The following is a 26,061-nucleotide window of genomic DNA, read 5'->3' as shown; positions in this document are numbered from 1 at the left end:
TTTTTAAATTAATATTCACATTTTTTTTTCTTTTAAATTTACAAATTATGTATTAGTTGAAAGTTAAAAAGCATGACTTAAAAAAAACAAACCTTCACAGTCATTTGAAGATCATTTTGTAAACGCCCAATAAAATCTGTATCAGATGTTCCATGAAGGACAAAATCTGACATGTAATGGTCAGTGTAGCTAGCCAGTAAGGAGTGGCCAAAATTACGATCAAAAGCTTTGATGTGCCACTGACCAGAATCTGATGGTGCACTGACAAAAAAAAAGTTTAATAATAATTTTTTTTTAAAACATGATGCCTTTTTAAAGTACTTGTCTTGCATAAAACATCTAAAATAATGGCTTAATTGTGAATATAAACACAGCACTAAAATGGTTCAGATAGACCAGAGAATTGGTATATATTATAATAATACATTTCGACTGGAATGTAATACTAGCATTCTGAAAACCAAAAGAAATTGCAGTAAAGGTCAATGAAAAACAGCAAGTCAAAGTTGACAAGACCACATAAAGATATCAGGTATTTTACTACTTGAGACATTTTTGGCCCACCAATAACAAATCGTCTAGCCACCTGCTAGTCAATCAATCCTTAGAGTATACACTGTCCTTTCCTCAGGAACAACATAGAGCAAGGTCACAAAAAAGATTTTTATAACCAAATTTAAATTAATTTTTTTTATTATAATTTAACAGTCAAACTAGAGTTTTCCCACTGTGGCTATCAGCAAGTAATTATTCTCCTTAAGAAATACATCAACTGTCAAATTTCTTGGAAAATTGTCTAAGCCATTTTCAAGATCTGTGTCAAGGTTCCACTCTTTTGTTTTTGATGTTTTTTGACCTGATAAATCTGCAGGCTGAATAGAGGAATTGTAAAAAGAAATTCCTACATTTCATCTAGCATTGCACCTGGCAACACTTAGTAAAGCTGAACAGAGAAAAGGCTACAAGATAGTCAAACTTACAAAGGTAACTTGATTTCTTTACAATGGATCATAGGATCAAAAGCATCATAGTCAATACTGCTAGTGGATGACAAATGCCTTCGTCTACTTAACTCTGTGGGTGTTGAGGATCTAAAGGAAAAATGCATTACAAATATTAAGACCAAGTAGAGATACTAAACAAATACTTTCTGATTTTGAGCTTTTTAAAATGTACTTTTACAATCAATAGCTGAATAAAATAAAATTATTATTTTCGTCAAAATATCATACTTCATTATGTTATAACATCCATGGGCTATACTCAAACTTTTGAAAAGCCAAAATATATTGATTCCCAATCATGAAAGAAAATATATAAAAATTATGCTTTTGACTTGATTTATATGCACTAATGCAGAAGCTGTGTATGGTTTGGCTAACTGGGTGTATGCCCCCAGGCCATGCTTTCAAAAAAGCTCATCACTACAACCCTGAGCAAATCCTTTTCTATGTTTGGTAAATAATATATTCTTCATCAAATGCGAAAATGCTGATAAATGCTCTTTATAATTCCTCTTCAAGGTCCAATTCCAATGACCTTGTGATTGCTTATTGGGTCTCCAAAAAAAGGATTAAGTGCTTCATAATGTGTATAGTGGCTGCAGTCATTCTCTATCTAACTCATGATTCCCTGAGGTTTTTAGTTATGTATGGTTGATCAAGGCCCTGCATATTACTCTCTTTAAATATGAACGAACAGCTTGGCACATAGACTATGAGAAAGATAACTATAGGGTGAACAAATATTTCTTGCATTTTTTTAGAAAGCTTTTATATATATTAATAGTTCCTTTTATTATAGAAGGACTGCAGATCTATGTATTTATGTATAAACTATTTCATTATGGCATAATAAATTCAGATTATTGACAATCCCCCAATAAAAAAGGGCTTACCTGCACCTTACTAAAGAAGTAGGTCTACCGGAGGGAGGTTTCTGGTCTGTACTAGCTTGTCTTGAAAAGTTAGTCCTGGGACAATGCTCCACTGCATCTTTCCTGCTTTCAGAGTCTGCATCTGATTTCTTTCCACAGGCTTCATCAGCATGCTCATCAGATCCTATTGTACTTTTTGTCATTTGAAGGTCTGTGCCTTCTAGCCTCTTGGCCAGAGTAGACCGGACCTTTCCTTCAGAGAAAGACTCTGACCTTATAATGTGTTGTCCTGTGTTATCAAAAAAGTCAATTTTTCTTTGAGAAGCAGCTGCTGCAACATTGGCAACTCTTTCTAGCTTTGGAGATTCAAGAGGCTTGGCAGATGCTAAGCTACAGGCTGGCATAGAATTGGGATGATAATTATGAAGCTCACTCATACCCATTGGATACAATTCAGAACTGTTTGAATCATTATTCAAGACAGTTTGAGCTTTATGCTGGTTTTCACTTGCACTTTGCTTTACTGAATAAGCTTTGAAAATGTCTACGCTTTTGCTATGTTTGTGCTCTATGATCAGTGGAGTAGAAGGGAGAGAATCACTTTCATAATCCAGAATTTGATCCACTTGTTGAGCTTCCGAGCTCCAATCAACTTTAGAGAAACCACATTCTGGACGTTTTTTGGGAGTGGGACTATCATTCATAAGGTCTAAAGCACTTTCACTATGTTCAACAATTACATCGTTAAGCATGCCTGTTGGCCTACCAGCACTTTTACCAAGGCTATTTGCACTGGTCTGTCTACAAAAAGATGGACTAATGTTGCCATCTAGATGAGAACCTTCCAAATACAGAGTCTTTTCACTAGCTGTGGGTGACAACGATGCATCAAAATAATTATCGTTCACAATTTTGGCCAAGCACTGCGGATCAGAATTTTCATGAATCTCACTACAACGAATGAAGTAACTCAAAATGTAAAGGAAGTCCTTAACAACATCCGCTTTTTTACCGACCACAACAGTTCTAGAAATTTTGAGTGGGAAGCCTATGGCACCAAACAGATCTCTGTAAAAGAAATTAAATTGTTTATCAAATCTTGAATATAGTGAATATGTTAGATGTGGCAAGTATAGGAAAATTTGCTTTTTTTTGTCTGTATATGATTGATAACAGAAAAGTTGAAATTATTTAAGCTTTGTATAAAGAAGCATTTAAAAAATTATAGAATCCAACAATTTAAATAATAACATGCAAATTCTATTCTCCTAATATAACATGTTTAATTTTTTACAATTTTTAGTACCGCTTCCCTTGACCATTGATGGCCTCTAACAGTTGCATGAAGAGGTTGATTTTACTTTTGTTTTTGTTGAAATGTTAAGTTTTGTTTTTTGTTTTGGGCTTTAAAAATATAAGAATCATAATTAATTAATAAAACATTTTATTTACAGTCAAATCAGATTATTATTGATTTGTTTACATTTTCTTAATTTCATGTAATTTTGTTGTTCAGATACAAATGGAAATAATTACATTGATATTTCTAATTTAAATACACTGATAATAAAAGTGATGTGGCTTTTCTAATAGCAAAAATGGACCAAAAAATTAGATATAATGAAAGTGATTTAGATTTAACACAGACTATATCAAAAAGCTTTAGGATGGAAGGGACATAGAATTTATAATGAACCAAATAGATTTGAAAGCACAAGACGGCAAGGCATTCAATTTGCAAAATAATGGCATTCTGAAATTATAGCCAGTTTCATGTTTTGAAAAATTAGATAAAAAAAAAAAAAGATAAATGTTTTTTGTTTTTTTTTGCATTCTTTGTTATTTTAAATCTCTTTTTTTTTTTGTTGTTGTAACATGCTAATCTATTTAACAAACTTGGGGAAGTAGGAAACTTGCTGTGCTGACAGTGCACAGTAGGAAAAGGATGAATTTCTTGGACAAAGTAATTTTCCTATTGAATATAAAGTATATCTATATGAATTTCTTGGACAAAGTAATTTTACTTTTGAAAAAATATATCCATCTCAATTTCTAATCATAGGCCTATGCTTATTACTTACCCTAACTGAGCCCACAAAGGATTATAAGGATGAGTTTTTGCTAATGTATCAACCTGGAGAACAAAGCAAACAAAAAAAAATAAAATTTTTAAAATTTATAACAATCTCATTGTGCGACCAATTTATACATGAAAGTTCTGTTGTTTAAAATATTTAGTTTTACTTTGTTAATTCAAGCAAGACTCTGCTAGACATATAGGTCTGTGAGTCAAACATTATTAGTGCATTATTAGCAGCTTTGAAAATAATTTGGTTTATAGTTAACAGTTTATAGTTAACACAAATTTTAATCTTTTTGTATACCTTACTCTACATAGCTTTAAAAAACCAGTAGTAAACTTAGCAGCATCTAGACTCTTTAAAACTTATGTTAATAAACTAAGCCTAGCTGCATCGATTACATGCTAGCCACAAAAGTAATTTAAATAAAAAATGTAAGTGATTTTTTAAAACATTTTTAATTGAAGTAATTAAGTTCATATCCACCATTTTTAATTCATGATTATTTAAATTAAGTTTTTCTTTTTTTTTCTTTTACCAGAACAAAGTTACAAAAAAAGTAACTAAATGGGCATGACTTAGACTTAGTGCTACAAAAGTGCTATAAATTATTCTCCAAAATTACTTTAACATAAACACAAGTGTTGTGACACGGTTACTATGTGTGGTCTACCGTGACACACAGTCAAGTGTTGGGTACCTGGGAGTTAAAGGACTTGCGGGATATAACAAGTGTACTGTAAACAAGAAGAAGGAAGTCATCTAGTGGAGTTGGTTATTTGTAGATAATGTTAGCCTTGTAGATATGTTATGTTTGAATGCTTCACAATAAAAGGCACTTATACTTAAAGGGGGACTTGTTTCGTCACAACAAGGAAGAGTACATGATTGAATTCTTCTCACTAGTCAATAGAGCTGTTTCAATTAGCAGAGAGACATTAAATCAATTCTTATAAATGCTTCGCTGATAGTGAAATCATCATTAGCATTAGTTTTTGTTAGAGATATGTATCAAAGTGCGTAAGCTTCTAATATTTATCCACAGATAAACCTTTATCCAGTAAAAAATAAATAAAAAATCGATTGCTGAATATTAAGGTATATGAAATGAATTTACCCATTTAGCAGTATGCTTGTCTAGATAAGTGTTAGATGGGATGCAGTCAGCAGGAGTAACAGTGGCTACCCAGGCCAAATGTTGGGTCAAGACAGCTGATAAAAGTGTGCTCATAAAACTGAGGAAAAAATGTATTGGCACATTAAGCTCTTTAATCTAAATTGGAAACAAAAAATTATAACATAGCATACAGTTGAGCATTAACAATATGTGGTAACACAAACATGACTATTTAATTGAATAAAAAGTTAAAAAAACAACAACTTACAACTTGCAATTTTTATTGTCATATTTCACCACCAGGTTGACAAATACTTTCATAAATTTTTCACACAGTTTTGTTTTGTAAGTATTAGAAGGCATCAAGGTCAGCCATACTGGCTCCTGCAGACGAGGCGCCATGTAGAGATCATACAAAGCATCTCGAAAATTATCCAAAGCCTGAAAAATAGAAAACTAATATTAAAAAAAAATTTATATAAAAAAAAAACAACTCAATTCCAATTTTATGTTCAAACAATTTACTTTACATTTATATTTTATTGGTCATTGAAAAGAGACAAAAAAAAAAAGGCAATTATAGGGATGACAGTGGCATTATTGGCGTGATGCTCTTTCAACTCAGATAAGCAGCTTTATTACTATAAGCGAATTTTTAATGAAATTAGATCAGACTGAATTGAATCTAACTGTGCTAAAACTTAAGCTTGAGAATTGGATCTGATTTTGCACAAATTTTAGCTCGAGTATTGGTATTGGATCTGATTGTGCACAAATTTTCACTTAAAATAAATCATTCCTCTCCTGCTTTTTTTTTTATGCAACACACGTTCACATCACAACATGTGGCACACTTGTGCTTCCAACTTTTTACATTTTAATTTCCACCCATGAAAAAAAAAGCATTAATAAGAATTTTAAAAAATAAGACCAACTAAATAATTAACTAACTTTAATAATAAATTGTTTGAACCAAAGAGTCATTTTAAGTATGCACACGGCTTTGAATATCTTGTAATCTAGATACCAACAATAAAAGTGATTCACTTCTTACCTCAACAATTGAGGGCAAAAAATTGCGTTTATTGAAATAAGCTTTCTCCACTATGGAGCGTAGTTTTTCCACATGACTCTCAATCAAGGCAAAGTGAGAAAAGAAAAAACTCTGGAACAAGCTGTATAGACAAAACACACAAGGAAAGAGAGGAATATTTCTAAAACCAATAGGAAACAAAATATATACGTTGTAGCTATAACTTGCTGTATCGTAGAGCTTACTTGTGATTTTCTTCATCTTTCTCATCATAACTGCCAAATAAGATTCCTATAGCCAGTTTACATTTATTTGGCCGTCTGACAGATCCCTGTTAAAAAAAAATATTATACCATCATTGCTAACAACTTTTTAGAAACATTTTGGAAGAAAAAAAAAGAATGTTAAAGAAGAATACTTGTATTATTAGACTATTGAGATCATAATTATCAGGTATTAGAATCTTACTCTGACACAACAAAATATAACTAACCAAAAAGAAAAAAAAAATTGAAATGATACCTCTACAAAATTATTGGCTTCTTGGATTTGCTTTCTATGGAAACTATCTAGCATGGTTGTCTGTGCCCTCATCCAACGCCGATGAAGACTATTATAACTACTAATACTGTTGTTTCCTGGTGATGGAAAAGATGCTCTCATGCTTCCACTGGATGTAACTGGAAAAAAAAAAAATTACTCATATCCTTCCAAAAATATTTTTAAATTTCGTATAAAGGACAGACATTCCTTCAAAGAAGATAATTACATTCTATACATATCCATACACATAGGAGACAAAACAGTCAAAGGAAAGTAAGAGAGGATCAAGCTGGTGTGTTTGTTTGTAGTTAACACAAAAAGTTTTTTTTTGTGCTATAAAAGTTTTAGTATATTTTTTAATTCAATAAGCACCATAACCAATACTGACATTTTTTTTTCTAAGATTCTGTCTAAATTGTAGATAATGAACCAAAGATATGACTTACATGATGCCCGGCCGCTATCATCATCTGTGCTGTTGTCTGAAATATCTTTGGTAGGAACATCAACTGGAATGCTTTTTGCTATGAAAAAAAAAAATAAAAAATTAAGTTAACATTTACTTTAAGTAAACAATGACAGTAAGTTATCAAACTTTACAATCATGTCTTGAACTCAAGAGATAATGGTCTGTGTCAATTTAAATAAAAATAAGCAGAACCATTCCTAAAATACAGTTCATGTTTTATCTCTGGACAGTTTTATCAGGGCACAAACTTGTAAAATATACTTAATTTAGTTACAGAGATACTTGAAAAAAAAACAACTGAAACTCTACAGACTTGCTAAGTAAAATTATGTTTGATATCAAGAGATGAAAAATAACTACACTTGTTAATGTTAGCATAAAATATCAAGCTAAGTTGACTGAGCATTTACACAAATTTAAGGATTTGGTGCCATATTTACTGTGTTTTTCTTTGGGATTAATGCTGTAAAAAAACTCTTCTGATGAATGATCAGCTGATGATCCAGGTAAACTGCTACTTTCTGATTCAACATCTCTAAGGATTGAAAGCATGAAACATTTAAAGTAGTTGCAAAATTAAACATAATTCAAACAGCTGCAAGATAGCTAGGCAGATTATTTTAGAATCAAATTACTTTTTTTGTAAATAAAATTTACCCAAAACTATCTCTACAAGGTTTTTCAGGTATAAATACTTTTGAAATCATCAGCTTTGGAGGACATCTGTAAGGGAAAAAGATTACAAATGTAAAATAAATATGTAAAACCTCTAAAACAAACTTAATCCTCTCAATAACTTTCAAAATGGTATAATTGTTCTTTAAATATAGATCTGGTATACAATTATTATAAAAATAGGTGATCATAAGTAGTTCCCTTGGCTGAACAACTGAAGATCCAAGGTTACAATCCTAATAAGACCAATATTTTTACCTAGGATTGAAGAGCTTTAAATGCACCTGTCTCTAATGGATACTTGATTTTGTTAGGGAAACAGAGGTGGAGGCCTTATAAAATTAAATCCACCTTTAAAAAGCATAGGTTGCAAAATAAAGTGTACTAATCTTCTTTACTAGCCTATTGACTAAAAAAAAAAAAGGAGACTTTTAAGACTCAGAATGTTTAAAAGGGAATCTTTACTATTCATCTATGAATAATGTGTTCATTTATTGAAATGCATGTAATCTGAATTAATAGAATGTAGAAATGTTACTTTTTCTTTTATAATGTAAAACACTGAAAGTTTTTGGAAAGATTCTAAGAATAACAAATAATATTCTTGCCATGGTGACAAGCTTGACATGAAATAACATAAATTTGTATACCCACACACACTAAGAACTTCAGACATATTGGAGAACATTTTTTTTAAATAATTATTTTCTCTTTATTTGCTCTATTACAGACAACATGTAAGTTTTTGTGAAAGACAACACACATTTCAGACCCTGTAGTGAAAGAACATATATATTATCTAATTATCTAGTTTTATTGCATGTGTGATGCCAATGGATAAATAACTGAAATAGTTTCATTTTCATTTCTTAATTTGACTAAAGAATGGCCAGTGGATTGATGCTAATACAAAACAAGATGGTGATGCCAAATGGTTAATCTTAGAAAAGGTAATGTTCCATTATCAAAAAGCCCCTTTACAATAACATTTTCAATGTTGGATAGAATTATGTAAACAGAATTTAATATAGAGATCTAGGGGAAAGAAAACAACATGCCTTTCCAATTTCTAAGCTGGACAGCAATTAATATAGAGATCTACGAGAAAAAAACAACAACAGATGCCCTCACTATTACACATTTAGTTCAGTGCATTTAAATATGTCCCACTATTTCACAGATGCATACTTTGACAACTACAATTCAAATAAGCACTTACAAACAGCCATGACCTCAATATAGAAAATATAACTAACCTCAGCAGATGTACCTTCAGAGTGGAACCTTTGAAAGCCATAGCAGCTGTGCCAAACATCATCTCCTCCAAGACTTTAACATCACTTCCCAGCCTGCTAAACTAAAAGACATATACACAAAACAATTAGTTATTTTTTTCATGCTCCAAAAAAGTGCAGATTAACTTCAGTGCTGCACAGAATAATTGTGCCAGACTCAATTCCAAGATAATAAGTGCCATCTTGAAATGAATGACAATACTTAAATCATGATTATTGTGATCAAGTTTGTCCAATACCTTACCCTCAAAGTGCACATAAACAAGCAATTTAAACATTTTTTCCTCTTAAAATCCATTCCTACTTCAAATAATAAGTATACTGAACAAAATTATTTTCGTTTAAAATAATTTTGCAAAATGGATTAGGTCCCCTGAGTTTCAAAGCTTGAACCATGGGCTTTAACAATAATTAATATATATATATAATTTATTCCATTAAAAATGAAGAGATAATTGTCAAATTTAAATAAAATGTGTTGTCACATAGCACAAGTTTATGTCTGAAATTTCAGCACAAAAGTATAAAATTTTTATTTTTTTTCAAATTTAAACAAACAAAACAAAATATTTTGGTATTTTATTTTCAATTCAATGCTGTTTTAGATACTGATTTGAATGATTGTAGATTATATCTCCATACTACTTTATGGAGCAGAGACCTGGAGAACCACCATCACCACCATGAAAAAAATCCAGGTATTCATCAATACCTGCCTGAGGAAGATTCTTATGATCCACTGGCCAGACAAGATCTCGAATGAGGAATTGTGGCAAAGAACAAAGAAGCCCATTGAAGTAGATATCCTTCAGAGACACTGGAGATGGATAGGTCACACCCTTTGCAAGCCTGCATCCAACATAACAAGGCAAGCCCTAACCTGGAACCCCCAAGGAAAGAGGAATACATGGCGCAGCGATTTGGAAGCAAATGCCAAGCAGATGGGCAGACACCCAGAACCAAGATGCCTGGAGGAAGCTGGATGGTGGCCTATGCCCCAGAAGGGACCACATTATTATTTCAATAATAAATATTCTCTGTGTAAGTAATTGTTCTAGCATTTATAATGTATATCTATTATTATTATCATCCAGAAGTCAAATTTTAAATAATGCTATTATTTAAATGTAGTTTTGTTTTCAAGAATAAAAAAAGAATAAAAAAAAAAAAAAAAATCTCACATGATATTTTGGTGGCTGTTTTTGCTGTGGTACAAGAGCATCTTTTTGTCCACAATAATTAAGTCCTTTGGCACGCACAGTTTTTGGTGCAGACTTGATAACATTTTGCTGTACATAAAAAAAAACTTTTAAAATATTATTATTTTATATTAACTAATGGACCAACAACTTCAAATAATCATATTATGAATTGTGACATGTAGTTGTACATTAGTTTATTTTTACATTAAATGGGCTGATTGACCAAAAGTCTGCAACACATATTTCAATCAAAAGCAAAATAGTGCCTACTAAAATTTCTTTACTGACTTACTTTACCCAGAAAATTTGTGCATTAAAAAAATACATTTATGTAACTATAGAAACAAAATATGCTGGTGAAAATGCTACACCACTTAGACAACCGTCAGCGATCCAGATTAACAACATCTAGCAACAAACCAAAAATGCCTTCAATAAAATATTTCAGCAGATCTAATTTTAGAAGGTATTTACAAATATGTAGTATCAAGCCAATGCTATGTGTTTTATTACTTCTAAATAAATATCTTTGGCTAGCACTATAATTCTAAATGCTAACCTTTGTAGTGTTTTCATCCACTAGTGTAATTGCATCAGAGTCAAAGTAAGGAATTCTTCCCCTTTCAGAATCTGCATATATGACAAGTCTAATCTTGGACTTATCCAATTTTGGTGGGACAGTTTTTCTAAAATAAAACATTTCCAATATACTTAAATGTACAAAATTACATATTAGATAAACAATATAGACTTATGGAAAACAAAAAGCTTCTTAAATGCTAAATTATAACTTTTTAAGCAAGCTATTCACAAAGTCTTTTTAGAGTGTATATGAATGAAATGTGGTGTAGTGTCTGTTATATTCATTTTTTCAAAACATTTTTTTGTCAAATTCTTTAATTTTATTTCAAATTTTTTAATATCAGATCAGCTGAATCTGATTCTCATAGTAACATGAACATATGATCAAATGTCAATCCTACCTGTTATTGATTACATTGTGTGTATCTGTTTTATCCATAAAGTAACAAATCATTTTCTCTTTCATTTAAATAGATTCAGTGCGGCCACATGCATACAAGAAATTAGTTGTTGTTTTTTTTTGCTGTGCTTCATAAATCAAGATTGCTTTCACTTTTTACAGAATAGTTCATTCCTATCATTCTATATAACATTTAGTCAACAAAAGAGGTATCAAATGTTAAAGAACATACAGTGTACCATGTTTGTAATAGGCACAAGATAATCATATGACAGTTTGATAAGCATGTGATCAATAACACACACACACGTTCATTAGGTGAAAACAAGTTATCAATTAAACAGTTAAGGCTCTGAGCTCCTTAGCTTGGGTTATCTGTAGATTTGTAGGTACAGGTCCCTATATTAATAATAACGGTTGGAAAATTTATAAAAAAAATATTTCAGTGCTAAGCAAGTGATTTTAACATTATATGCAGTACAGGACACATTTTCATTTCATTCATACAGAACATGGACTTTACCAGTACAGTTGGAATGAGATACTTTAAGCCTCAAAAGATATTTACAAACACTAAGTGTGTGAAATAAATCAGCTTCTCTATTGTAAATAGGAATAAGCATTACTGGTAAGAATATGTATCAATACTTTGCAAGACCTATATAACAGATACAGTTTGAGAAGTAATAGAGGCAGGAAAATGAAAGACGGTAAGACTGTAAATACAGTTGAGATAGAGATTATATATCAAACTACATAAACAAGTGACAACATTATTCAATACAATAACATTATTCCATTTTAATGTTTTCTTCAATGAGTGGTTATGCGTTTGACTGCTGGTTCTTATGTTTCAGCTTGTTCCCAAGGGAGACTCCAAGACTTTGTTTTTACACAGAATGGAAAAAAAAAAAGACTCAAGCCCCCACAGATCACCTAGCTCCACATGGATAAGTGGCATAAGACAGTGAAAATAATGGCATCTGGTCATTGAACTAGTCACAACACCCTTATTTTATAAAGACCACAGAAACAGGTAAACTTAACATTAATCTAATATATAAAGTAGAAAGTAAGGCATATGTATGTATGTCTCAGTATAGAAATCAATACTGTTTGACTGATCTTGATAAAACTTGGCAGAAATGTTCCTTGGGTACTAAGTTAGACCGTAGTGTATGTATTGTAGCCCTAAAACAAACTTAAGACCCTCAAAAAAAAAAAAAAAGTTGACCAACTCTATTAAAGCTATATTATTATATGGATCTAGGCTTTGTTTACATTGTTGACATGAGAAAAGATTGAAAGGATTTAGATCTAGATCTAGATCTAATTTTAATAACTACACTTTGCACATATAGTTTTTACTTTGACACATGAAAATACAAAATATAGTCTATTGATTTCATTATTTAATAAAATTAGGCTTCAAATTTGTCTTTCAAAAGCATTTTTACATAAATTCGTTCCTTACATCTGCGAATTCAGAAAGTCCTGATTTTCTTATAATACCATTCATTTAACAAATCGGGTAAACCCGTTTTAATTGTACTTTATATCCTATTCATCTATCGCTTCTTTCATTTTTAATAGATATGAATGTATCGGCTTCGGGTAAACCCATTTTCGCAAAACTAATTTTATTTTCGTAGCGAAGGAGAAAAACTTGAAAGGATCATTTAGCTAAGTTTAACATACATCTAAATCCAATCCACTAGATTAGTAAACACAAACTAAGACCCGCAGGCCGCGGGTAATGTCAGGCTAGTAACTAAATAATTAAACAAATAAAAACCTGGCTATTACACAATATAAAATTACCTGATATTAAGTCCCTTGTAAACAGGAGCTCCATGTTTGAATAAGACATTTATATCCACAAACATTGTTATAATTAAATTAACTACAGCCTACTGCTCTATAGTTCTTAGATTGGCTTAGATAAAGATTATGGGCTTCATTATTTGGAAGAGTTTGTACAAGATTTCTAGCAATTACATATAAACTTTAGTCACAGTGTGGCCTTCTTCTCCTAAAAGAGTGATCAGAATGACTTAGTATGTCATAGATTTAATGATAAAATATGTTGTTTAGTTTAGAATAAATTTATAGCTACCTACTTGAAGATATTTGTATAAAAAGGCACTGAAGATACATTTATTTTAATTTAAAATAATCAAAGGATCAGAGATCAGAATGTCACACAATTGGAATCAAAGTTTATTCTAATGAATATGATTTGCCTTTATGACACTAACACCTTCACAGTAGGCTAGCAACAAACACATAAAAAATATATATTGCATTGTGGCATTATTCTAGAGATATAATTGTAATCGAATAACTGGATTATAGATACACTATCAGTGAGTAAGTCACTCTAGCGCTAAATCTAGAATGTGACTAGAATCTACACTATGTATATTTACTATATTGATGTAATTATACAATTCAATACTAATGGTACTATTTACTACTATAGTCAGTATAGATCAAGTAGACTTTAGAATCTAGATCCTATTTACACCTAGTGGATCTCATTCAAATATAATCAGATCTAGAATTGAATGACTACAGAGTCAGAGTAACACTCAGACGTCTCAGACTAGTCTGTAGAACTGTAGATGATAGATCATAGAGCTATCATCTAGTCACTAGTGACTAGTCAGTCTAGTCTAGTAGAATCTAAAAATACTAATCTAGACACTTTACTTGTGATTTTAATGTTAACTACCAAATGCGAATGTTAAACGAAAATAAAACACACAGTAGATCTAGACTCTAGAAGGAAATTGCCGTGGTAAAACACCATTAATATTATTTATCAGACTGGTATATAGATTTCAGATCTACGCACTGTGGCTTTGTTTACATCGAGCACATGACTGCCATTCATCATCATGTGATTAGAGAAACAAATGTGCCTGAGATTTGAGTGCCCCCTTTTTTTTTCCCCATAGAGGTCTAGACTAGAATAAATCAGCAACGAGCATGGAGCATGACATACAGAAAATAAAGGTCCAGTAAACATTATTTAATAATTGATATAAAAAAATATATGAGTATGACTTACTGTATACCCTCATTGCCCCTAGAATTATTATGATTTCTTGAATTTTTCTTAGATGGGAATATTCGCTGAAATAAGGCCATAGTAGTCAATACCAGTCTACTGTTTCGATCGCCATCACATGATTCACAATGTTGTGGGAGTAAGCGTAATTTCTATTGGCTAACTTTCTTTTCAGAAGGAACTGTATAGTGTTCGTCATTGGTGGAGATCTGACGACCTAGATTCCTAGAAAATTTGCTATTTTAACGTAACAGTAATTGCCTGATTTAGATCTAGTAACCAAAAGGAAATTACAATGTAAATACATGTTGATCTACATTACTACGATTAGCTACAATGTATAGCCTATCTTAGATGCAGTGCTTAGGCCTACATAATAATAATAATCTATAGGTGGACTATAGGTCTACCTAGATTTGGATATTTAGATAAAAGTGGCATCTAAAAATACCTATATATATTTATATAGTTATTCAAGCTTTCGCCCCCCCCCCCCCCCATTTTTTGTACCCTCGTGACTTAAAAAGATAACACTCGCCGTTGCCGTTTGACCTATACACGGCCCACGCGTTTGTGACAGGTGTGATGCGTGTGACTGCTAGCGTGTATGTGTTTATTAATTTCACGTGACTTTGATTATTATGCATTGCTTTGTCAAGAACATATTTTATATCGTGGCCGAAATTCTACGCATTTCCTTTGACTACCGCCTAATCTTATCATATATAATACAGACGTTACTTCAAAAAAGATGATTTCTAAAGAGGAAAACCAGCAACTGTACCAAATTCTAGGGTGAAAAACCTGACCTCCAGATGACTATATTATATAATATAGACATAGTAGTAGAGCTATATAGACTCCTGGGTTCCTGATCATGCGTCAAGATCAGGGGCGGACTGGGTATCAAAATCGGCCCTGGCATTTTCCATATAACCCGGCCCACAAATGGCATGTCATACTAGGCTATATGTGTATAACTTAAGAAGATAAAGTTTGATAATGCATTGGAGAGTTGGTGTATGCTGGCGTAGGATTACGTACTGTATCTTTTACATGTATGTAGTCTGAAAACTACTAACAGTACAATAGCAGTCTTAATAAGTTTGAAATGAATATAATGTTATATCTCTGCTCCTACATTGAATCATATGGTGCGCACCAGAGCACTGTTAAAGACGAGTGAGTGAGTAGAAACAAGATGGTGGACTGTTGATTACGGATAAATAGATAGAGAAACAGAACTAAAGATAGGTTAGAAGTTTAAAACAGCCTGAGTTGTAGTAGGCATCATTGCCAGTGTGGTCAGCGGGTGAGAAGCAGTGTAGGTTGGCTGGTCAGGAAGAAGTCTTGTGAGGAAACTGTGTAAGGGTAGTTCCTGTTAGTGGAAGACATTCCTTTTAGTAGTTTTAGTGTACTGTATGCAGGCCTTTACTATCGTTCCTGTCGTCTTGTCTATCAGACTGTTTGACAATGATGAAGTCTATTTGATGCCAGTGCTTGAACCTGGGATGCATCCATGATGTCTTTTTTCTGTGAGGTAGCTGGAAAAGGGTATTTGTTATTGTCAGCTTGTGGGCTGTGCCCATTTCAAGTAACAATGCACCATTGCTATTGAAGTGACCAATTCCGTGTCTGCCCAGAATATTACTCCAGGTTTTCCAGCCAGAGCCTACCCTGGCATTGAAGTCGCCCAGCATTATGAGTTTGTCTGTTTTGGGCGTTTTGATTATTGCAGAGTTCAGATCCGAGTAGAGGTTTTCCTTGATGTTGTCTTGGTTGGACATAGTTGGGACATAAACACTAATAAGAGTTGCATGTCGCCTTGAGGTCAGGGGTAGGCGTAATGTCATTAGACGGTCATTTATGTCTTTTGGTAATCCTGCTAACTTGTTGACTAATTTGGATTTCACCGCGAAGCCAACATCAGCTTCACGCCTTTCCTCGCTATTTTTGCCGATCCAGAAGAACATGTAGCCTGCGCCAACTTCCTCTGCAAGTCGCGTTTCACTCATAGCAGCAATATCTACCTTGTATTTGGCTAGTTCTCTTGCCACAAGGGCAGTACGACGTTCAAGGCGGTTTGATTCGGCACGGTCAAGTAGAGTCCGGACATACCAGGCGCCGAGTGTGAGTTCATGTGTTTTGATTTGTTTTTTCTTGAGGTTTGTGTTTGATTTGTTTCTCCCGCATTAGTGGGATCCTCGCAAGTCGCGGGAGACTGGCCAGGGTCATGGGGGGACAGGCAATGTTTAGGGCACCTTTTCTAGCCCCTTCCTCATGCTTAGGAGGTAAGCAGAGCATTCCTAAAAAGGGCTGCTTGGACGCTCAGACGTGGAATGTGACGTGTGTTTGGCTCGTTTAATGTCTAGGGGATGATTATTTTTAAAGCTATCACACACCAACCTATCAGCATATGAATCGGGAGCAGACACGCAACGAGACAAAGCAATGAAAGATAGATACAAAAGTTAAAATAAAGAATATTTATTTACATAAATATACATATAAGAATAAAAAGGGGGAGGGTTTGCTTCTATCTCTATATAATACTAGCTTTAATCATCACTCTTGCATTTAACAAGAGAGTATGTCACTTTGTCCTCTGACTTAGCTGGTTGTCCTGTTGATGTCGCAGTTGGCTGTGTCCTGACTTGAGGTTCTGCAGCTGGAGGTGGCACTCTAGCGGATAGAGGGACGCCGGTGATATACTTCTTGTGGAGTCTCAATCCCAAAAATCTAATATCTGTAGTGGGCACCGTAGTGCGGGTGGCCGGCTACCGTGGGCACAAGGTTACTGCGGGCAGAGCTGATCTGCCGTGGGCAGCGTAGTTGACAGGATATGTCCAGTGAGTTGCAGAGGGTTGGCGTAGCTATGACGTCTCACACAGATCTGAATCTATAGGGACGTCGCACCTAATAGCTTGACAGGTGGGCTGTCGAATAGGCGGGCAATGCCGATAGCGCCAAGTAGTAGAGTTGAGTAGATCTCAGTAGGCAAGTGCAGTGCTGAATAGCACTAAGCACAGATGCAGGTAAATAGATCGTTGATCCAATGAATAAATAGGCAGGTCAGTGAGCTAGTGCAGTGCTGAATAGCACTAAGCACAAAGATAGTAGGTGATTCTTGATATCAAACAAATAGGTGATTAATCCAATAGATAAATAGGCAGTAGGTGATTCTCGAAAGCCAATACAGTGCTGAGTAGCACTAAGCACCTAAATAGGCAGACACCTGAGGGAGGCTGCGGATAAATAAAGACAAGTTAGGACATGTCTCTCATGCATCTTATCGATGCCCTCGACTGAGGTGCATTCGTCAGATTGGTAAAATTGCTTTAGAGCACAATAGGGAGATGATGACAAATGGGATTGGGAAAATAGATGGCTGACAATAGCAATATAAAAATGTACATAAAAGGGAAAGTAATAATATAAAAACGTACATAGAAGGGGAAATAATAATCTCAAATAAACAACACAGGTGGATAGAGAAAGAAAAGGGAGGGGGGTTGAATTGGGCGGTGGTCAGCGATCCTGACGGTATGTTTACATATGACCGTCGATCGAGAACAATGGAGCGCGCTTGAATGGAGAGGGTGTCCGTTCAAGCGGCGCAACTCTCGTAGAGTGAAATGACTACAGGGGAGATAATTCCTTACACAAAAAAGGGGGGGGGATAATTCATATCTCTTCACTAGACGCAGTATCAGTGCGCTAGTAAAATTATCAAGGCGGCCAACCGAGATAAAGGAAATAAAATAAGATGTACAAATATATACATAGTTGCATCAACTATCAATTGAGCAACGTAGCATTAACAGGGTAATGCAGTACACAAATAAATACATAGAACATGTTTATGTTTTCTACTTACGACAGTGAGAAATACACAATGCACTAATCAAATATAGATGAACTAAGCAAAATACACATGATAATATCCAATGGAAATATACACAAAGTAGCTAAGATGGAACTTGTGATTAAGTTCGGCTTACCACCAGGTATTCCTCTAGGAGAAAGAATGTATGAAGTAGTCCAGACTCGATAGCTCAGCTCGAATGAGAAGTGAAAGAGAGTCTGGCCTGATTTAATTTACCTTATATACAAAGGCCTGGAAAATGCGAGCGGAAACAGGAAATGTCCTAGGCTAAGAATTATCTTACACGTGGGTGAAGTCCAACAAGAGATGGGATTCGCACATTGGGAGGTCAATGGGCGTGTTTGTCCTCGTGGTCTCCTAGATCAAAGAGAGGCATAGGAGAAAAGGGGGGGGGAGGAGTGACTTGCATTCCACACAAGGTGGTGTCCACTGCGGCCGTCAGACATCCTGCCGATAAGATCAAAGTCTGTGCGTATCTTTGCCCCGGTCAAGGGAAGATAAATCGAAAGACGTGGCCTAGCTATCTCCAATGTGGTCAACTAAGTCTAGCCTGGAGCGGAAAAGGTGTGGCGGGTGAATAATTTAGGGGTAGGATGGGGAAATAAATAAAATAAAATAAATAAATAATGAAAAATAATAATTAATGCTGTGATAATTTAGAGCGACTCTGACAGCGAGTTTTTGACTTGTCACACCATCCCTGCTGAAATATACTCACATGGCAGTTCAGAGCTGACAGCTAAACTAACAGAAATCTACCAGATAACGTGGGAACAAAAGAAACTACCACGAGAGTTCAAAGACGCCTCCATCATTCATATCTACAAGAGAAAGGGAAATAGGCAGTTATGCGATAGCCATCGTGGCATATCCCTTCTATGCATTGCTGGCAAGATTCTGGCTATGGTGCTATTAAAAGACTACAACACCATCCAGAAACTGGCCTACTTCCGGAGAGTCAGTGCGGCTTCAGGCAGGGTAGAGGTACGGTTGGAATGATCTTTGCAGTCCGCCAACTCCAAGAGAAATGTAAAGAGTAAAACTCAAATCTCTATACTGCATTCATAGATTTGACTAAAGCTTTTGATAATGTCAGTCGTGAAGACCTTTGGCAAATCATGTCCGAATTCGGCTGGATCGATTCATAACAATAGTGCGTCAATTCCATGATGACATGCAAGCATGAGTCCAAAACAACGGAGACTACTCCAAGCCTTTTCCTGTCTCAAATGGCGTGAAGCAGGGCTGTGTGCTGGCTCCAACGCTTTTCAGCATAATGTTCACCGCCATGCTGAAAGATGCCTTTCGCACAGAAAGCATCGGAGTTGGCATACGATATCACACCGATGCAAGTGTATTCAATGCTCAGAGAATCAAAGCAAGGACCAAGGTTAATTACGATTGCACCAGAGACCTGCTATTCGCAGATGACTGTACCTTTAATGCTGCAAACGAAGAAGACCTTCAAAAGAGCCTGTCCCTCTTCGCTAATGCATGCACAAATTTTGGCCTCACCATTAATGTGAAAAAGACAGAAATGCTGCACCAACCTCCTCCAAATAAATCAGTCACAGAGCCAGACATTCTCATAGATGGACAGCAATTAGCAAACGTCAAAAAGTGTGTCTATCTGGGAAGCACCATATCAGCAAACGTCAAAAAGTTTGTCTATCTGGGAAGCACCATAGCAGCAAAAGCCAACCTAGATGATGAGGTGGACTTCCAGGTTGCTCGTGCCAGTGCTGCTTTTGGCAGACTTCATGAACAAGTGTGGCAACGAAGAGGACTCAGCATATCTACAAAACTGAAGTCTACCGTGCTGTAGTCCTCCCGTCACTCCTATATGCATCAGAGTCCTGGACCCTATATTCCCGTCACCATAAAGCTAAACTCCTTCCACCTACGTTGTCTAAGGAGCATCCATATGGTGCGTTGGTCCAACCACATACCAGACACAGAAATCTTAAAACTGTCCAACATGACAAGTATCAGTGCGACAGTAAAAATGTCCCAACTTCGATGGGCGGGACATGGTGTCCGCATGTCAGACAAACGCCTTCCCAAACGACTACTGTATGGTGAGCTGTGTGCAGGAAAGCGCTCCCAGGGAGGCCTATACAAGCGCTACAAAGACAGCTGGTAAGCACTAGCTCTCGATCGCTCCTCATGGCGTGAAGCTGTGAGTCTCGGAGTCTCAAGATTTGAAGCTAGAAGAGTGGCTAGGGCGATAGAGCGCCGAACCAACAAAAAGCTGAGAGAAGAAGAAGGCCTATCTGCAACTGACCAAACCTACCCGTGCCACGTATGCGGCCGACTTTTTATAGCGAGGATTGGACTTTACAGTCATCTTCGAGTCCATAGGAAATGAGAAATGTGCTCACCTTCGACAACGAAGGAGGAGCTATATATAATGTGACCTGTGTTAGTGGCAAGATAGAGAACCCTGTTGGAACGTTAAGACATAAGCGGCAACAGTGAACGGAAGGCAGTGGCGGAGTCGGTTTCACGACAATTCGTTCACTGACATTTCGTTCACTGTCAAATCGTTCACGCGACAATTCGTTCACCAGACATTTCGTTCACCCAACAATTCGTTCACGAGACTATTCGTTCACCCGACAACTTGCTCACAGACAACTTGTTCACCGACAGCTTTTTCACCGACTTGTTCACGACAAATTGTTCACAGACAAAATGATCCGCCAAACACAAGCTCGAAGACATCAAAGCAGTGTTGAAGTCAATGCATCTCATATATAATAAAAAATACGGTCTAACGTTTTGCAAATGATAATAAGAACAGTTTGTATAGTGTAAAGATTTTGAAATTCTTGTTGAATTTCAAACAAAATTAATTGTCAAAAAAAAAAAAAAACTTGTTTGAGTATGTTTCTTGCTGCTGTCCCTTTTTTTTTAGTTGTCTTAATTGAAAAAAAAATTTCTCTGGTCACGACCAGACCAGCTCATTCGGTACCGGCCCTCCGGACATTTGCCCGAATGCCCATATAGCCTGTCCGCCCCTGGTAGGCAGATCTAGTAGGTATAACCCAAAGCATGTAAAAAGCAATCCAAACACGGCAAACATAACAATTACCGTTGTTTTAGTGGTCAGTGGTTGTTGCATACTTTTTGCAACTTATTAACGAAAAGAGCGATAAACATTACATGTATCAATAAACACTGACTGAGAGTGACTGATTGTTATATTCGTTGTTGTTTAAGTTCCGTATGTTTTTTTTTCTCCCAGATAGATCTAGTATCATCTAGGTCTAGTTGTGAATCAGGACCGTAGAACTAAATCTAGCATCGTATTCTTTAGAAATCTAGACTACAGTCACTACTTAGTCAAGTTCGTGAAGACAGAAGTCAACTACTAGCCGCCGCCTAGACTCTAGACTCTAGACTCTAGATAAAAAGATTAGTAGATCTATGATCTAAATCTAGATCTAGATTCTAAGATTGAGATTCTTATCATTCTGCTAAAATTTAGGTAGAATTTTAATTTTAGTCTAAATTCTAGATCTACTAAAAAAGAACTGCTCTAGAAAAGTATATACTCTAGATCTAGACTAGATCTAGATCTTTAATAATTTTCTTTGAATTTAATCTTTATGATTTTATCATATAAAAAAAGTTCATAATAATCATAATCATAAATCATTATAATCAATGATAGTCTTAGTTAATATTAATATAGATTCTAGAATCTAGACTCTTAACTCTAAGTCTTAGACTAATGAATTATATATGACAAAATAGTGGATCGCGTAAATGCATTCTGGTGCCAAAATACGCATTTTGACCATCAGCGTTACACATTTGGACTTTTTTTTAGTAGGCAGGTCTGATAAATAGCTTTGGGACTGTAACTCACAATTTTATACACTTGATTCTTGAATCCTAAAGAAACAAAAAATTTAGAGTAGAATCTAATTGGTCTACTTAATTTCTTCCGATTTGTTTTTGTTCTAAGCTTTGAACTAAAGTTCTGTTACAAACAGGCGTATTGAACAAAATTAATAAATTATAAATGAATTTTTTTTTTAAAGTATTATTTTTCTAAGATATTTTTTTTAGGTGGTGACCCTCAAGTGTGGAGTATCTTTTCTTTTCAATGAGCAAATCAGTTTTATTTGCAATGTAGTATAGGCCTATAATTTTAAAAAGTAAAACATTATTCAAAAGGGTCAAAACAGTAGAATATGCAAAAAGCGTTTAACCATCGCTCTGTTGACCTCTTATTCTGACCACTAGCGGATCCAGAACTTTGGAGTGGAGGGGGGGCGATTTTTTTCCAAACCCTAACCCTAACGCCCAGTAAACCCTAACCCTATACATAAACGTGCGTACAGCATATATATATATATATATATATATATATATATATATATATATATATATTATATATTATATATATATAATAATAATAATAATAATAAGCAGTATTTTCTCAGTATTTTCTTGCATTCTTCACTGCAGAAACGCATTCTCCTGACATTTAAAGCTCTTTATCCATCAGTGGAGTTCGGGGCGAAGCCCCGACGCCAAAAAGCGTTTTCTTGCATTGTTCACTGCAGAAACGCCTGCTCCTGACATCTACAGCTCACTATTCATCAGTGAGTTTCGGGGCGAAGCCCCGACGCTTAAAGCTGCAGAAACGCCTGCTCCTGACATCTAGAGCTCACTATTCATCAGTGAGTTTCGGGGCGAAGCCCCGACGCTTAAAGCGTTTTCATGCATTTTTCACTGAAGAAACGCATTCTCCTGACGTTTACAGCTCATTATTAATCAGTGGAGTTCGGGGCGTAGCCCCGACGCCAAAAGCGCTTTCTTGCATTCTTCACTGCAGAAACGCATTCTCCTGACATCTACAGCTCTTTATCCATCATTGGAGTTCGGGGCGAAGCCCCGACGCCAAATGCGTTTTCTTGCATTTTTCACTGCAGAAATGCCTGCTCCTGACAACTACAGCTCACTATTCATCAGTCGAGTCGACGCTTAAAGCGTTTTCATGCATTATTCACTGAAGAAACGCATTCTCCTGAGATCTGCAGCTCATTATTAATCAGTGGAGTTCGGGGCGAAGCCCCGACGCCAAAAAGCGTTTTCTTGCATTTTTCACTGCAGAAACGCCTGCTCCTGACATCTACAGCTCACTATTCATCAGTGAGTTTCGGGGCGAAGCCCCGACGCTTAAAGCGTTTTCATGCATTTTTCACTGAAGAAACGCATTCTCCTGACATCTACAGCTCATTATTAATCTGTGGAGTTCGGAGCGAAGCCCCGACGCCAAAAGCGTTTTCTTGCATTTTTCACTGCAGAAATGCCTGCTCCTGACAACTACAGCTGACTATTCATCAGTGATTTTCGGGGCGAAGCCGCGACGCTAAAAACGTTTTCTTGCATTTTCATTTTTTTTTTACATTTTGTAATTTCTTAACTATAATACAAAAAGAACAATTATTGCTTTGTCCGATAAGGGAAAGGAGATGGCATGTATCGCCCCTCCCACCTTTTTCCTTTTATATTTACTAATCATAAAATTTGAGATTAGAGTGTGGTGCGACATAATATACAAATGGTTTCACATATCAATTATATAGATATTCAACTATTTTTGTTCACAAACTATGATTCCTCCATAAAAATAGGACCACTCCCCACTCAGAGGGCTAGAGCGTGGAGGGCAGTACATGCAATCGCCCCCCCCCTTACCCCACGGAATCGGCCAAGATACCAGAAGGGGAGCGACATAATATCAAATTTATATATCAATTCAACTAATCTTGCCCACAAACTATGATTTCTCCATAAAAGTAGGACCGCCCCCCCACTCAAAGGGTTTAGGTGGGAAGGGCAGTAGAGGTTTCGCCCTCCCCCCCCACCAATCGGACAACAGGGGAACGACATAATATAGAGATCGGTTAAAATATCAATAACAAGTTTTAATCATATAGATATTTAATTGATTCTTTTAGCAAGCTGTGATTTCTACAAATAAATTGGACCGCCCTCCCCACTCAAAAGTTTATTGTTGGGGGGGGGGGGGGGGGCGGATTGATGCTATCGCCCCCTCCCGACCCCACCAAATCGGCCAACATACTAGAGGGGGGGGGGCGAAATAATCTAAAAATAGTTTGAAATATAAATAATTAGTATATATTATTAACATAAGTAATAAATTCGTATACAAATTGTGTGACTTCTATACTAAAATTCGTCCGCCCCCCTTTCGGGGGGGGGGGGGGGGGTGTGTCGGCCGAGGGGGGGGGGCGATCGCCCCTACCGCCCCCCCCCTGGATCCGCCAGTGATTCTGACCAAAAAAACCTACTACAAGAGGTCTCAACATGAAGATAATATTACGATAGATATGCCTAATAAAGTTATATAAATACTTACACTACTTGTATCTCGATTGTCACTCATGCTTCAGTATCAGCCATTGCCCCCATGTTACTTTATGTTACTAATCATTAAATAGAAACAATCTGATATAAACTTTTCGTATGTAAATTATGAGTGAGTCTGGTGTGAATGTACATTTTGGTTTGTTATAGTTCTAAATTATAATGTTTTTTGTTTGGTGTAATGCACTAATTGTAAGACAAATTTCTATGCGGACAATAAAAGATTATTATTATTATTATTATTAAATTTGACCTGGCTTTTTAGAAAAATGAATGTATTTCTATCAGTGAAGAATGCAAGAAAAATCTTCTAATCTATATACCAGTATATCTCAATGTTTCTTCTACAGGTTTAAACGATTACTACTTAAGACATAAACAAAACACAAAATGGATAGAGTTTGGACACAAAGAGGTGTGCCATACAGAGCTTGCCTGATTTCTCTTATCTTTGGGATCTGTCCTTTTTTGATTGGCTTTGTGGCACCAGACTGGCTGTGGTTTACAGACACTGGAGAAAATGCTACTAATATAGAGGGGTCTTTTGGTCTTTGGGAAATCTGTGTTGAAGATAAATGTTCCAGCAATGATGTTCTTGGAAATTCTCAAGTTGAAGGTACTTATATATTACATAAATATAATAGCTGATGTTGGTTCTAGGTCACTTCATCTCCGGTCATTTCATCCCTGGTCACTTCATCCCTTGGTCATTTCATCCTTTAATCCATCAAATAAAAATTGTAAAAAGTATGAAATTAACATTATTTCTAATATATATTCATTTTTATTTAAATGACAAAAAAAATAAACATTAATAAATAAGAATAGAATATAATGTCATTAAAAATATAAAAATTCAACATCTATAGAGATAATGTAAAAATTGCTTTTGCGTGTTAATTAAAATCAGTATTATAAGCTATTGATAGTAAGCACAGAAGACGATCCATTGATTCGTATTGCTGTACATTGTTTGTAATTTCTAGGCCAGTGTTACGTATTTCTTGAAGTCAGCGTTTATTAGATAAAGAATAAATAAATTGTTATATCAGGGTTTGAATTGACATGCTCATATTCAAGAAAAAACTATTGAGAGATAATAATGATAAAGTGAAAGATGGCCGTCAGGAGATAAAAAAGTAATCAGCGTCATGATCGTAAGTATTCTAATAGGTCTCATCTCTCAAAAGAATTCCAGCACTTCCACCACACGTTGGCCTTTGATGATAAAATATGAGCGCAGAGTGGCATGATCATAATTATTCTAATCATACTTCTATCTCTCAAACGATTTTCCATACTCCCACCACACCTTGGCCTTTGATCATTACATCACGTAATATGCACAGGATAATATTGACATCCCTACACAAACAGAACCGATATAACTAAATACAAACTCTGCATTACAATATAACTAC

General features: G+C 35.3%; 2 protein-coding genes across 11 annotated transcripts in view; one reads left to right on the top strand and one right to left on the bottom strand.

The window, feature by feature from the left end:
• Nucleotides 1-14,517, bottom strand: part of LOC106069138 (folliculin-interacting protein 2-like) — a 17,519-nt gene extending 3,002 nt beyond the window's left edge. Inside the window, exons 1-17 of one of the 7 annotated variants that reach the window (XM_056019360.1) lie at nucleotides 14,347-14,495; nucleotides 13,095-13,305; nucleotides 10,851-10,977; nucleotides 10,271-10,378; nucleotides 9,051-9,151; nucleotides 7,777-7,842; nucleotides 7,530-7,654; nucleotides 7,097-7,174; nucleotides 6,630-6,787; nucleotides 6,353-6,438; nucleotides 6,129-6,249; nucleotides 5,343-5,515; nucleotides 5,075-5,192; nucleotides 3,958-4,010; nucleotides 1,898-2,944; nucleotides 981-1,091; nucleotides 93-261 (exon numbers count right to left, since the gene is read on the bottom strand). In XM_056019360.1, coding sequence (XP_055875335.1) covers nucleotides 93-261; nucleotides 981-1,091; nucleotides 1,898-2,944; nucleotides 3,958-4,010; nucleotides 5,075-5,192; nucleotides 5,343-5,515; nucleotides 6,129-6,249; nucleotides 6,353-6,438; nucleotides 6,630-6,787; nucleotides 7,097-7,174; nucleotides 7,530-7,654; nucleotides 7,777-7,842; nucleotides 9,051-9,151; nucleotides 10,271-10,378; nucleotides 10,851-10,977; nucleotides 13,095-13,159 — 2,706 coding nt within the window. In that variant the 5' untranslated portion in view covers nucleotides 13,160-13,305; nucleotides 14,347-14,495. Of the gene's footprint in view, nucleotides 1-92; nucleotides 262-980; nucleotides 1,092-1,897; nucleotides 2,945-3,957; nucleotides 4,011-5,074; nucleotides 5,193-5,342; nucleotides 5,516-6,128; nucleotides 6,250-6,352; nucleotides 6,439-6,629; nucleotides 6,788-7,096; nucleotides 7,175-7,529; nucleotides 7,655-7,776; nucleotides 7,843-9,050; nucleotides 9,152-10,270; nucleotides 10,379-10,850; nucleotides 10,978-11,274; nucleotides 11,589-13,094; nucleotides 13,306-14,007; nucleotides 14,255-14,346 lie in introns of those variants that run through there. The other 6 variants (XM_056019359.1, XM_013228740.2, XM_056019362.1 and 3 more) reach the window with 6 other exon arrangements.
• The window catches only part of LOC106069132 (uncharacterized), a 23,425-nt gene continuing 8,995 nt past the window's right edge, over nucleotides 11,632-26,061 (top strand). The window contains exons 1-3 of one of the 4 annotated variants that reach the window (XM_056019373.1): nucleotides 11,632-11,901; nucleotides 12,131-12,309; nucleotides 24,991-25,256. In XM_056019373.1, the coding sequence (XP_055875348.1) occupies nucleotides 25,031-25,256 (226 nt within the window). In that variant the 5' untranslated portion in view covers nucleotides 11,632-11,901; nucleotides 12,131-12,309; nucleotides 24,991-25,030. Of the gene's footprint in view, nucleotides 11,984-12,130; nucleotides 12,310-21,380; nucleotides 21,459-21,487; nucleotides 21,723-24,990; nucleotides 25,257-26,061 lie in introns of those variants that run through there. The other 3 variants (XM_056019372.1, XM_056019374.1, XM_013228727.2) reach the window with 3 other exon arrangements.

This window comes from Biomphalaria glabrata, chromosome 2 (genome assembly GCF_947242115.1).
Source record: "Biomphalaria glabrata chromosome 2, xgBioGlab47.1, whole genome shotgun sequence".
NCBI lineage: Eukaryota > Metazoa > Mollusca > Gastropoda > Planorbidae > Biomphalaria > Biomphalaria glabrata.
Note: the sequence above shows the minus strand (reverse complement) of the source record. Positions and strands in the feature narration are given on the sequence as shown.